The sequence below is a fragment of the Struthio camelus genome, chromosome 2 (assembly GCF_040807025.1).
Source record: "Struthio camelus isolate bStrCam1 chromosome 2, bStrCam1.hap1, whole genome shotgun sequence".
Classification (NCBI taxonomy): domain Eukaryota; kingdom Metazoa; phylum Chordata; class Aves; order Struthioniformes; family Struthionidae; genus Struthio; species Struthio camelus.
In genome coordinates, this window is record NC_090943.1 from 71,001,484 (window position 1) to 71,014,218 (window position 12,735).

The 12,735-nt window shown below is 39.9% G+C and overlaps 1 protein-coding gene across 1 annotated transcript; it reads right to left on the reverse strand.

The window, feature by feature from the left end:
• Positions 1-559: 559 nt before the first annotated feature.
• On the reverse strand, positions 560-12,331 carry CHMP5 (charged multivesicular body protein 5). Its single transcript, XM_068936257.1, has 8 exons — positions 12,089-12,331; positions 7,219-7,323; positions 6,445-6,491; positions 3,497-3,590; positions 3,339-3,410; positions 2,201-2,309; positions 1,675-1,787; positions 560-1,147 (listed from the first exon to the last, which is right to left on the reverse strand). Exons 1-8 carry the CDS (start codon positions 12,155-12,157, stop codon positions 1,097-1,099), a joined length of 660 nt encoding a protein of 219 aa, XP_068792358.1. The 5' UTR covers positions 12,158-12,331; the 3' UTR covers positions 560-1,096.
• Positions 12,332-12,735: the final 404 nt, after the last annotated feature.

Below are 12,735 nucleotides of genomic sequence, written 5' to 3' on the forward strand. Positions count from 1 at the left end.
GTTATGGTCAAATACGTTTTGGGGTTTAATTACACGGAGCAAACAGGTAAGCATGTCTAATTGCAGCCATCACTGAGCGATGCGTTCTAAGACTACTTTGGAAAAAATATCTTTATTCGTGATAAATAAAGCTGTTTCTATACAAACGTTTGTACACTGGGTGCGCTGTCACAAAGTGCTTTTCCTTTTAATTAAAGAACTCTTTCTAGGAAATGAACTGATCCTCAGCACCAGAGTTGAGGCTTGGCAGCAGTTCTGTACTTGTGGCTAGTGAGTTCAAGAGAAGGAAGACAGCAGTTTTTCTTTGATCATTTTTTGCTAGATACTATTTTTTTTGTCTTGTAACTTCTATTGCTGAGCAGAGTGACTCCTGACAGGAGGAGAAACATGGGAGGAGCAAGAGTATGGCTTAAGTGTGACACTGCAAAGGAAGCATATATATGATGTTTTTAGGATTGGAACCAGGCTGCACCTCTGGATAAGCCGGTCCTCAAGCAGTGCACAACAACGGGAACAAGTGGCAGGTTAAGGCCTTTACCAAAAACACCACACAAAAGGATCAGCTAATCTAAATGATTTTATGTCACAATGGAATACATAAAGCTAATGATAACCCTACCATCAAGAAGGTTACAATACAATAGCACAAAAGTCTCAAGACTGAAGTAGTTTTAAAATGCATCTAATTCTTTATCAAATAAGCATAGTAGTAAGGAAGCTATTTTACAAAGTAAGCAGCAACATACAGTCTTAGTTTCAAGAAAGAGAAACATAATACAAAATCAAAACAAAGCTCAGCTATAAACAGCCACCATTACTCTGCACGTATTACTCTGTCCATAAGACACAGGAAATCAAAACCCATTAGACTGACTGCTTCCACTGAAGGAAATTGTGCCAAATTTTCCATTAATAGAAAAGTCAGTAGTAGAACAACTTTCTTCAAAGAAAGAAAACACCATCAGCCATTCATATTGCATACTAGGATGTAGTGATATTAAGGTTACACTGGAAGGACAAGTTTCCCAGAATTGAAAAGTTTCTTAACTTGATTTGTAAAATGTAGTTCACTATATTCATTGTCCTTTTGAAACATTTATGTAGCAGGGATCTTTGGCAACCCAAATTCATCCACCAATACACCATCCTATAAGGAAGGAGAAAAAAGAAACAGGTTAACAACTCTCCAGTCGGAACATTTTGCAAAATTTTCCTCACAATTTTCATTTAGTGATAGAGATCTGTAATTGTCATTGTGTGACAGCTGGGATCAAAATAAAAGCGTTGGCATTCTTCCTCATTACTAAGCTGTATTAGTGAATATGAAAAGCAAAAATGTGAAAAACTTTAAGAATATGAAGTCTACCAAGGCAGCAGTTAGAAAATGCCATTGTGGCTCTTGAAAAACATAATAAAGAGCATTAAGTACCCTGTATTATCTCATATTCCGATCTGTTGAAAATACCTAGTTATCATGAAGTTAGCCTATGCTTTAGAAGGCTAATTCATCACCAGAGAGATCAAACCATGTAAGTAGACCACACAAAATGTAGAAAACATATTAAGCACAATTTTTGTTTAACGTATTGAGGATTCTTAAGAGCAACCAAACCACATAAATGCAATAAATTCAAAACAAAAAGAATGCATTTTGCTTTTCAAGAAAGGACTCACTTTGTTTTTTGTGTCAGTAGGAGTGGCCTCTGGGATTGCTGGAGCAGATGCAGCTTCATCTAAGTAGGAATTGTCTTCATCAGCTAAAAGTTCATCACCTAATGCATCCAGTTCTGAAATAAAATTATTATGTAGGTTCAAAAATTAAGCAAGGCATTTATTTTGCAGAAAAAAAGTATCTCTTATAGAGAAACATGGTTCAGAAGGAATCCCTTTGTTTCTTTCTTAGTTTCTTACTTTCTCATTTAGCTATCACTCAGGAATACAGATACATACACACACACACCCCACCCCCCATAAGGGGAACATTTCTTCCTCACTGTAGAATTCCATTAGTATGTCCTTCATGTTTGCCTCATACTTTTATTACTGGCACTTGAAAGAAGTGCCAGTAACAAAAGTTAAGTTTCTTGTAAAAAATGCAGATGTATGTTTAAAAGAGTAATTAAAACATATTTTTAATGCTTTTGAGCATTTGGCTAATGAAGTTAAAATATCATGGTACTTTCTCCTCTGCCTTCCTAACCTGCTTCCAAGTCATCTTCATCAATCTCTGGTGTTCCATAGCTACGGCTCAGCGCTTCCTGGACTTCGTTGGCTTCTTCCATCATATCTTCTAACTGATCTTGTATGTCCTGGCGCAACAAAAAAATTTCAACTCGTCCACATTTAATAGTTTTAGCTAAATTTATTAGAGCTTAATCAAGAACCAATTGAATAACTCCAGCATACAAGGCGCTAACAGATGTTTTAATATATAAATCCTTTTTAAAAATAACATTAATACAAGTTAGTACACACATGTTCAGTGTTATAGCCCAGCCTCAACTACTACTAAAAAGCATAATGTAAATGATGTACCAGGTAGAAGAAGAGGAACCTCACAACAATGTCTTTGCAAAACCCTGGTCATTTTTGTACTAATTTTTTGTACTCCTGCAAATTAGAAAGCCTATTAAAAACAACCTAGAGCCTACCATTACCTTGAAAAATAGGAGACTATGAAACATGGAGAGAGTAAATCCACCTGTTGGAGATGGCCCGAACGTGCCAGAACCACCACCAAAAAAGTACAAAATATTTTAGCATACCTATTGGCACTGTCCTTGACTAAGGATTTACAGTACAGGCACTATGTAAAAATAGCATAGGAAAGAGCTTGAAGGAATTCCGCACTGACATTTGAGGAGCATTTAAGTGCAACATGCTTGAAGTTACATTTCAAGATCTTATGTTCCGAAATTGCATTTTCTGAAGACACGGTGAGGGTCTCTTGAAAATATTTTTTTCAAGGAACTACCACGAATAAGAACACAGGAGGACAAAGTAGCAGCAACACGGGGAAAAAAGAAAGAGGACAAAGAAGGCATAGAAGGAAGTAGTCACTAACATTTATGCAGAAGTACAGAGGAAAGGAAGAAGGGAGAAAGCTAAAGATGAGCCCAGTATGGAAACAACGCTTAGTGCAGTAAGGCCAACAGCTGACTGTGCAGTACCAGAGAAATTAGGAAAAAGAATTATTAGTGGTACCAAAACACCAAGCAAAAAACAGAAACCAAAGCAAGCAAAACAGTCAGCTTGCCCTTTAGTTACTTAGTCCTCTGTTCCCATCACTGTTTCAGTACAGTTTCAATATTTTGAATTATTACAGAACAGCAACTCACCTCAATTTGATCAATTTTGACTTGCTTGTAAGCTTTCTTCATTTCTTTCACTCCCAGTTTCATTGCATCAACCTAGAATAGAATGAAACAACATGCTTGTATTTAATGTAAAATATACACATTAAAAAACCAAAAAGGTGAGATGAATATACTGGTACCGTTGTCTTTGTATCCTTGAGTGCTTGAATAGTGTAATTAGCTTGTTCCATATTAAAAGACTGCTGTGATAAATTATCCCGCTGTTGTTCATACCTGTTAAAAACAATGGAAATAACGGCTTTAAAACATCACTACGCACAGCGTAAAAACATTCTTAATTTAGAAAACAAAAAACCACCAAAAAAGGAACAGTACTGTGAAGACAGGAACAGAATTAAAATTTCTAGTTTATTATAAACAAAAACAATAATCAAATAACTTCATAAACAGGAAACAAGTTATTTCAATCTTGTTTCACAGGCCATTATATACATCTATATATTTAAATCCAACAGTTGACAAAACTACTCCTGAATTAAAACTGTGCTTTAACAGAAGGTGAGACTATGTTTGTATAACCTAATGTTTCAATTACTACCAACTGGAGAAGCATATTGTTGCCTACTGGTGCTGTAAGCAGACTGGAAGGGATGCAGGTTATCCAAAAAGGAGCTTTGCCCTGGAACTTGGTGTGGGTGGGAGGGAAGGGGCAAAATGGAGAAAGGAAACTGTTACGGCTAACCAAAACGATAACGGAGACTTAAAAAACCAAAACACGCAGACACACACACACACACAAAATCATCCTTCACAGAGCCAGAGTTGTGTCCAATAAAGAACATAAAATACGTCAGGTTAAAAAACAAAGAGGAATATGTTGCAGAAAGCATTAAAACAAGCAATCAATCCTTCTTGAAACATCTGAAGCAATGCAAGACAGTCTGTGGGGCCTACGGACACTCAAGATACAAAAGGAGGAAGCAGAGCTGGCGACATACCAGAAAAACTATGCAATATTTTTTTCAACCCTCCTTCACCATGGAAGCACTTCTAATGTCTACATACTGGAAGTCTCCTTTATGAAAGGCTCATCAGAGCAGCTGACAAATTCAAGTATAAACAGAAGATAGCATGGACCAAATGCAAAGAGTAACATACTGCTGGCTCTAAATATCATTCACTCAACAGTTTTGAAGTGATTCAGAATTAAAGAGATGAACTATTCACTGACATATAACTTTTTAGTTAGTCCCCAGGCACTGATATGGAAGGTTGCTAAGGCAACAGTTTTTCACGAGACATCTGGATACATCAAGGTGACATCAGTACCGGGCAAATCACAATACAGAACAAAATTAGGCGTATGCATGGATAAATGTGATCTTTTGGGAGTCAGAGAGCTTTTGTAAAGGGCAATTTCACTATTCCACTGGAGTTCTTTGAGGGAGGCAGCAAGCGTACAGATGAAGGAGATCCAGCTGACAGCCTATTTACACAGATATATCCAAACTTTGTCTGACAAGGCCTCTCAACAAAGAAATAGAGGTCTTTAAGAAATTAAGCGTGCATTGTATAAGAGGGAAGGTCCCCACAAGAAGGAACAAAAAGACAGGAAAATGCCAATAAACATAACTGTTTTTACAGAGAAGGGAAAGTCACCAATGTTCAGTGACCCTCTGGGGCCTGTGCTTTTCAGCTGACTTACAAATGATCCGGATCAAGGCTGACTTGTAGGTGACAAGACTTAGTCAAATACTTCAGAAGAACCTTGCCAGATCCAGGGACTAGACATCAAAATGGCAGATGAAAACAAAACAAATCAATGCACATAGGGATAAACAATCCTAATCCTCCGAATCCTTCACATTCAGAATGAGGGGCTCTAACTTGACTATTACTTTAACCATTACTGTCCAGAAGTGAGAACTTAGGAGATATAAACACAGTTCTATGAAAACATCAGCTTAATGTTCAGCAGTATTCAGAACAAACAAAAAGCACAGTGAGTATTTTGAGTAATTAGGAAAGGAAAAAAGAATATCATGCTATTGGCAAGGTACACCAGCATTCTGAATACTGTGTGAAATTCTGGATGCTTATCTCAAAAAGAATGTAGCAGAACTGGAAAAGCTTCACAGAAGATTGACAAGGACGATCCAAGCACGGATCAACTTCCGGATAGGGAATGACTAAGCACGCTTAGGTTCAAAAACCTAGAAGAGAGATGACCGAGGGATATGATGATGGCCTCTTATGAGAGGCCTAGCAAATGTAAACAGGGTAATGACTACTCACGCTTCCAACACAAGCGCTAAGGAGGCATCAGATGAGATTAGCAGCAGGTGGCAGAGTCAAAAACAAAAGAAAGCAGTTCTCCTCATAACATCTAATTAAACCTACGTTCCTTGCCATACGTTAATCTGGAGGATAAAAGTTTACAGATATTTAAAAAGTAAGTGAGCAAATCTGTATAGGAAAAATTTCTCCAAGGGACATGAAATACAAGATGACACCAGCTTTAGCTCAGAGAGCACCTAACAGATTTCAGTTCAGGGACGACAAGATATTCTGGTGAAGCACTCCTGAAAGTGTGCGTGTTCTGACGTTCTTTCCTTTGTGTTTGTTGCTGGTCGCTTTTGGAGACTCTATATTAAGCTATTATCACTGGATGATCTAGCATATCCATTCTGCTCTTCTTTTGAAGAGACATGATTACCTGTGCTACGTGTGATAAAGAGTCATAAAGGGTGCCCATAAAGAACTGGCAAATATCCTGTGAACCAGGGCAAGATCATGAAGTGCATGATTTATAACGACCAAATAACGATACCAAATGAGATTTTATTTGTCTAATAAGGCAAGTTCAGGAGTCAAGCACAGCTTTAGCAATGATTTAAGTGAGCTTCTCCCAGTTCAAATTTATATACTCATGTACAAACATGACACAGACATGCTGACACAAAATCTGTACATAGCTGCTTCTGAAAGGCTGACTAAGGTAGTTCAGCTATTTTCTTGTAAGAATGCTGAGAAGTGACAGTACTGAAAAGTTAAATGGGCAGTGTGCCACTTTCCTTAAACAAAACAGCTTTGGATTAAGTCAGGACTGAGAAAGGTTTAAACTTACATTCGCTTCTGCTTTAACACTCTCAAAGCTTTCTGCTTTACTGTATTCTGAAAGAGATGCAATATTACAACATTAGGAAAAGAATTTGACTTTACTCTGGCTTATACTATTTGAACATAATGTTTGTCATTTAAATTTTCCAAAAGATTCTTCAGTTACTAGTGCAAAGTGTTTAACAGTCACAGTGTTCATTCCGCACTAATGAGTAATCAAGCAGGCTTGTGTGTATGTTGCTAATAGCAAATACATTCAGAACTTCTAGCTTTTGAATTCTTTTTTGATAAGCAGAATAATCAGTCAAATTTGATCAATCAGAACCATCTTTCATTAACACATTGGAATGGCCAGCATCAAATAATGCTGCAAAGTACTTCAGGAATACTGTTTGTAATACATGTTTGTCCCCTTGCAAAACTGAGTTTTCCTACTTCATTTCTGAACAGTGCGGATCTTTTCTGCTGGCAGATGAACTAAACAACCTCTCTACTAGACTTGATTCAGATAACAGAAGGAGGAAAGGAAGCAAGCAAGTTTCTTCTGTTCCGGAAAGTCACACTACACTCTAGATGAGACAAAGAAAACCCAATGAAAACCCAACTGTGTTAAGATGCATGTCTGAGAGAGACTTCAGATTAAAAATAAACCTGCAAGATCTTATACCACTTCAGTGACGCTAGACAATTCTAAGAACCTGAAGAACAGGCTACGATATCAACCCATGACAAAAAGCCTGAGTTAATCCTCTCATGCTTAAATCCCGCAGAAGATTCTTACCTTTGCAGGTCCCTCTCTCATCTTCTTCATTTGATCCTTATACTTCACTAGCTCTGCATCGAGCCTAGCGATTTTCTTGTCAATTGACTCAGCTCTGCTATCCACCTTTGATACAAGACAGGGGAAAAAAGAAAAGAAAAAAAAGAGAGAGGGAAAAACATTAATTGAGATGTTATTCATTGGACAATAAAATAACAGCCTTGCTTTGAATATGTCTTTGAATGATTTTTTCCACTCAGTGGTTTTATAAACAGTTTAAAGTTTGTAAGAAAAACCAAAAATCAGAATCAAGTGAAACATCTTCTACAAGAAGCATAAGAAACATTCTGAGGTTGCAGTAAGCTCTGCATGTAACGGACTCTCTTCCTTTTGGGATGCTCCTTTGAATACCCACTCAGGTCACAGGCTCTGCTCAGGAACTTCTGACCATGCACAGCGCCAGGGACTAGGCCAGAACAAACACAGAGCAATTCAGGCGTGCCACACTGGCAGATGAGGACACAATGCAAGAGGGACAGGGACATGCCCAGCAAGACTAGAGGCTTACTTTTGGTGGGCAGGGAACATTAAACCTTCAGACTCATACTTGTTCTTTGATATCTGGATTACTGGCTACGTTTACAAGCCCAGATATAAGCACTGTTTTAGTCACTTCCCAAAGGCACCTAACTTGTGTCACAGCTGCACTTCTCCATCACTTCCTGCAAAGGAAGCCGGGACATAGCAGTTCTACATAGTAAGTAATCTGAATTCCTTAATGTACTTTTGCTCTAAATCCCAGTAGTAGCTGAAATAATGTAGTAGAACACCTCTCCAGCAGTCAATCCTAACACATCCCAAAGTGGATCACATGGCTGACATTACGGTAACATTTTAAGCTCACTGCACAGCGGGGTAACAGAAGATAATTACAGCACCAAAAATAGATACAGATTATTCTAAAAGCATACACAAATTAAAAAAAAAACAAGGCCTTCCTATGATACATTGATAATTGCAGTATTCCTTTGAAAGCATCAAAATATAGCTTATTAGCTTTTCATTCCAAGAATCTAGGGATTAGAATATAATTAAATTCCAATTTTAGTGTAAACCAGTGTAAATTTACAATTCTGAATTGCTATCAGTTTATCTAAATATATTTAATCATCACCATTTTAATTTTTGTATCTTTATGTTCCTTTTAAACCTCTGTTCTGTGAGAGCAACATGCTTTTGCCACAGGCATTTTGAGCAGTGCATTTGATAGGAAAGCTCTCTACACTAGAGATGAAAGTGCTCAGTCAGCTGGCATTGAAACATTTGCATTAAGCTTTTCATTATGCCAAACATTTTATTAATAACAAGAAAATAAGCTATTCATGATTTTGAAAGTCTTGTAGGTTCCAAGTCTAGCAAGTCTTCAAGGTGTTCATCAGCTAAGTGCATCTTTAAGGCCAGCCTCCTTCACAGGGGAAAACCAACTATTTAGACAAGAGTCTAGAATGATACACTTAGATCTGCCTCAGTCCCTTTGCTTGTAATGCCTGTTATCTACATAAGAATTTCACAAACATTACACAGAATCTGAACTTTTAAAACCAAATCGAGTATCATGCATATACAGTACATTTGCTTCTGCAAAATTAGCTAAGGTGTGCTGGTGTTTCACCTTCCAAATCCAGAAACTTGACGTTTAAACGCACGGTTCTGCGTAACAACGAAACTACACATACATCAGAAGGGGAAAAAAAGCCCTTCAAGAATTGATCTAATTTATGCAAAAGACAACGTGATTATGCTTTAAGACTCAAAGCGCTTTCTGTTATTCACAAACAACACACAGAAGAGCCTTTTCTGTTGCTAAAGAGCCCAACCTAAATGCAAGAAAGTGAAGCAGCATCCCAAATCTCTATTAACCAAACTAGCAGCTTATTCCATTATTAAAAAACAAAGAAAACCACACACAGCAATTTTTCACATGACGTTCTTAACGTTGTTGTTCCCAACAATTTGTTCCCAACAACTTTAAAAAAAAAAAAAACAACAAACTTCAGTCAGTTTGGAGTGTTGTTTCAAAGAAGAGCAAGTAAAAAGAATACCAATGCCACGGTTCCTGATCTAACCCTCCTCCCACCAGCCTTATGACAATTTTGAGCCATCAGGAAAGAAGGAAGCAGTGCAGGCACCGCAAGAGAGAGAGCAGGAACTGCAAGAGAGAGAGCAGCAAGACACTTGGAGACTAACTGGAGATAGCACAGAAGCACGTCACAGCCAGCAGACAAACTCAACAGCAGCCAAACACCACAGAAAAGACTGGAGAAGCTTTTCCTGCGTTTCAGCAAATGCTTTGGGTTAGAGGTCCCACATAATCAGCTCCTTAAATTCATAAATCTAGAATCATTTTAGATACTCTAACGTGATGTTTGTTTTCTCACCACTGAAAAAATGTATTGTCAGCTGATCATACTGGGTTCGCTCACACTCCCTTTGCACACACAGGAAAGAAGGTCCAAACAGTAGGCATAATTACTGCCTAACAGTTGTCTACCAACTTTTAACAAACTTTAACTATGAACAGAATAGCATCAGTGGATAACTGCCGTTTAATGGATAACTGACATTTTTTCTAGTGTTACTTAGAAAGTAAAGCAAGCAATCAAAAAAGCACAGTAACAGATTTTTACAAAGCAATTTGACCATCCTTCAAATGGAATAGAGAAACATGCCTAAAATCAAAAATGGAGAACTAAAAAGTATTTGAGTCTCCAAACTGTTGAATTTAACCTGCTAAAGAAATAGTATACGCTCCTGATATCTCACACTGCTCTTTTCAATGATCCTTCAAACGTAATTTAAAAAAAAATAATTCTAATGATATCTCTAGTCTTTCAGCAGAACCTATATTTTACCTACTAGGGATTTCTCTGCTGAGAAAATGCGCTGAAAACACGGTAAGTTTTTGACAAACCAGACAAATCACTTAATGTGACAGCAAGAAAAATTCATTCACAAATTGAGAACTTCTTTTAAAAGGAAGTGTTTTTCTCCCCACACTTACTAATACGCATAATTGTTTTAAATTTTAGTCTCATTCACAGAAATTGAAAGTTGTTGAAATAGGAGAAAAAAAGCTAACATGGAGGTCAGTAATGATAAAGTGGTTTATAGCCTTCCTCATGTCAAACATCCGCGCTTAGAGTCAGCACGTCATTTCTGAAGAGTGAACCAACACAGACTCTTGATCTCGCATCTTAAAACCCATAACTCATCATTGGCTGCCAAAAAAATAAGTCACAGGTGTAAAATGAACCTGGAATTCTACTTTTCAGTTAACCTGATGCATCTTGAACAGCAAAATGTAATTACAAATAACCAGAAAAAGATCAAAACTGCACGCAGCTCCTAGTGGGTCGTGGTTTTGATTTTTTTTGGGGGGGGGAGGGGGAGGAAGCCTACATTGTTAATAAAAAGGAGCTGTGTAAATTACATTTTTATGTACCCCCAAAATCAATGGGCATTAAACAAGCTCCTTGTGGAAGCAAAGCTGCTAGCATGTCTAAATCTGAATGGTCTTACTATGATTTGTCCCAGTCATAGAGAGCACACGTTAACTTGGAAGAGGCAAGATCAGTCCTGAAAAAAATCTCACAAGCTAAGATGCGTTTTGTTGCTGTGAGAGAAAGAAAAGATTTCCTGGTCTTCAACTTACGTTGCCAAAAAGGCAAATGTAAGTATCAAACAAGAGCATCTCAAAAGCATTTCAGACTTTGGGTTATCCGCCAAAGCATTCACTGCTAACGATGAGAAAGTTTATCTTGGTTTTTGAGCGTACTTTTTATTCGTGGTCCAAACTAAACATACTTGGAGCTACGTTTTGGTTCAACACGTAAAAAAGCAAGGCTAAAAAAAGCAAGGCAGTGTCTTAGCAAAAAAAACAAAAACAAAAAACATTAACTATGACCACTTCCCCCCATCCCAGCTACTGGCTTAGGCTAAAGACTGGTGTGCAGCAGTTTGTGTAGTTGTTGCTAAAAAATATTAGGCACTTCAGTTTATACCACAAGCATTACCAAGAGTATCTGAATTTGCCAAGAAATCAGACAAATATCCAAGATCGCTGAGTTCTTTTTCACCTCTTAAACTGTAAAAGCATACCCCGTTTTTCTTTACGGATTAAAAAGCCAAAAGAGGGTACGAAGTGACTAGATTCACCTTTTCAAAACTTTTCCAGAACCCTTTTTTCACCCAGACTGGCCAACCTTCAAACAGCTGCGAAGAGTTCCACCGCCTCTTTCCTCGGTGTTTCTCACTCGGGCTGCTTTAACTGTCAGTTGGCCCAGACGTTCGCCACTGACCCTACAGCAAGCCGCTCCGCAGCGCGGAGAGAACAACAGCACCCTTCTCTCTCCATCAACCTCACGTGATGTCTCCCCCGTTTTGCGCTGGGGAGGAGGGCTGCTGCTCTCGCTGCCGTCCCTGCCTTCCCACAACCTGGCAGGGCAGGAGCTAGCCAGAGCAAGCAGGACAGCCGAGAAGAAGAGACAAAGACGCGCACTCAGCTGTAGGTACGCACGCATGCCGTGCGCCTCTGCCCTCTTAAGCGTGTCTTAACTCACATACGAAACTACGCACTCAGGCTTGCCGTGGTAGACGTGGGCACCGCCCGCGCCTTCGGGGTGCGGAGCGCCCGGCCCACGGCCCACGGCCCGGCGGTGCCGCCCCCGCGGCCGCGGAGCCCCCGCCGCTCCCCTCCCTCGCCCATGGCCCGCGGCCGGGCCGGGGGCAGCGCGCAGGCCGCCCCCCTCCGGCCCTCCGCGGGGGACTGGGAGGCCCGAGGCAGCGGGCCGGGCCGGGCCGGGCCGCCTCGCCCCGACGGGAGGGGGCTCACCGTCCCGATGCAGTCGGTGAGGCTCGGCGGAGGCGCCTTGGGCTTCGCTTTGCCGAAGAAGCGGTTCATGGCGGCGGCGCTCGGACGCGACAACGGCAATAACGATCTCCCCACCAACCCGGAAGCCCACGGCCGACTCCGCACGTCACCGCGCCTGCGCGAACTCCGCGCCGGAAGAGCCAAGCGAGGCGGTGCCCTGCTAAGGGCGGAAGCATGGTTGCAGCGACATGGGCCCTTACTCCCGCCCTTCCGTCGAGGGAGGCGGTCCGTGATTGGCTACTAGAAAATAGGTGGGGCCAAGCAGATCTTATTTAAAGGGCCCGGCCGAGAAACGAGGCTGAATGCGCGGCCCGGGCAGGTTGCCGAGTGTTGGAAGGATGTTGCTAGCTTGGATGGAAATAGTAAAAAGACAAGGCAAGAACGTCTGCCTCTTCAGTGGGGGTTGATGTCTACAGTTTCTTTTTAAAGTTCAGAGTCTAAAGGTAACTGCTCAATTTACTACATACTAACAAATCAGACTTGAATATTTAGGGCAACTTCCTTCCCCGATAAACACTTTACTGGAAAGCTGAAACCCAAATTATCGAAAATTACTGTTATTCAGCTACTAGCAGAAATTAAAAAAAATGAGTTAACCAATAAAATAT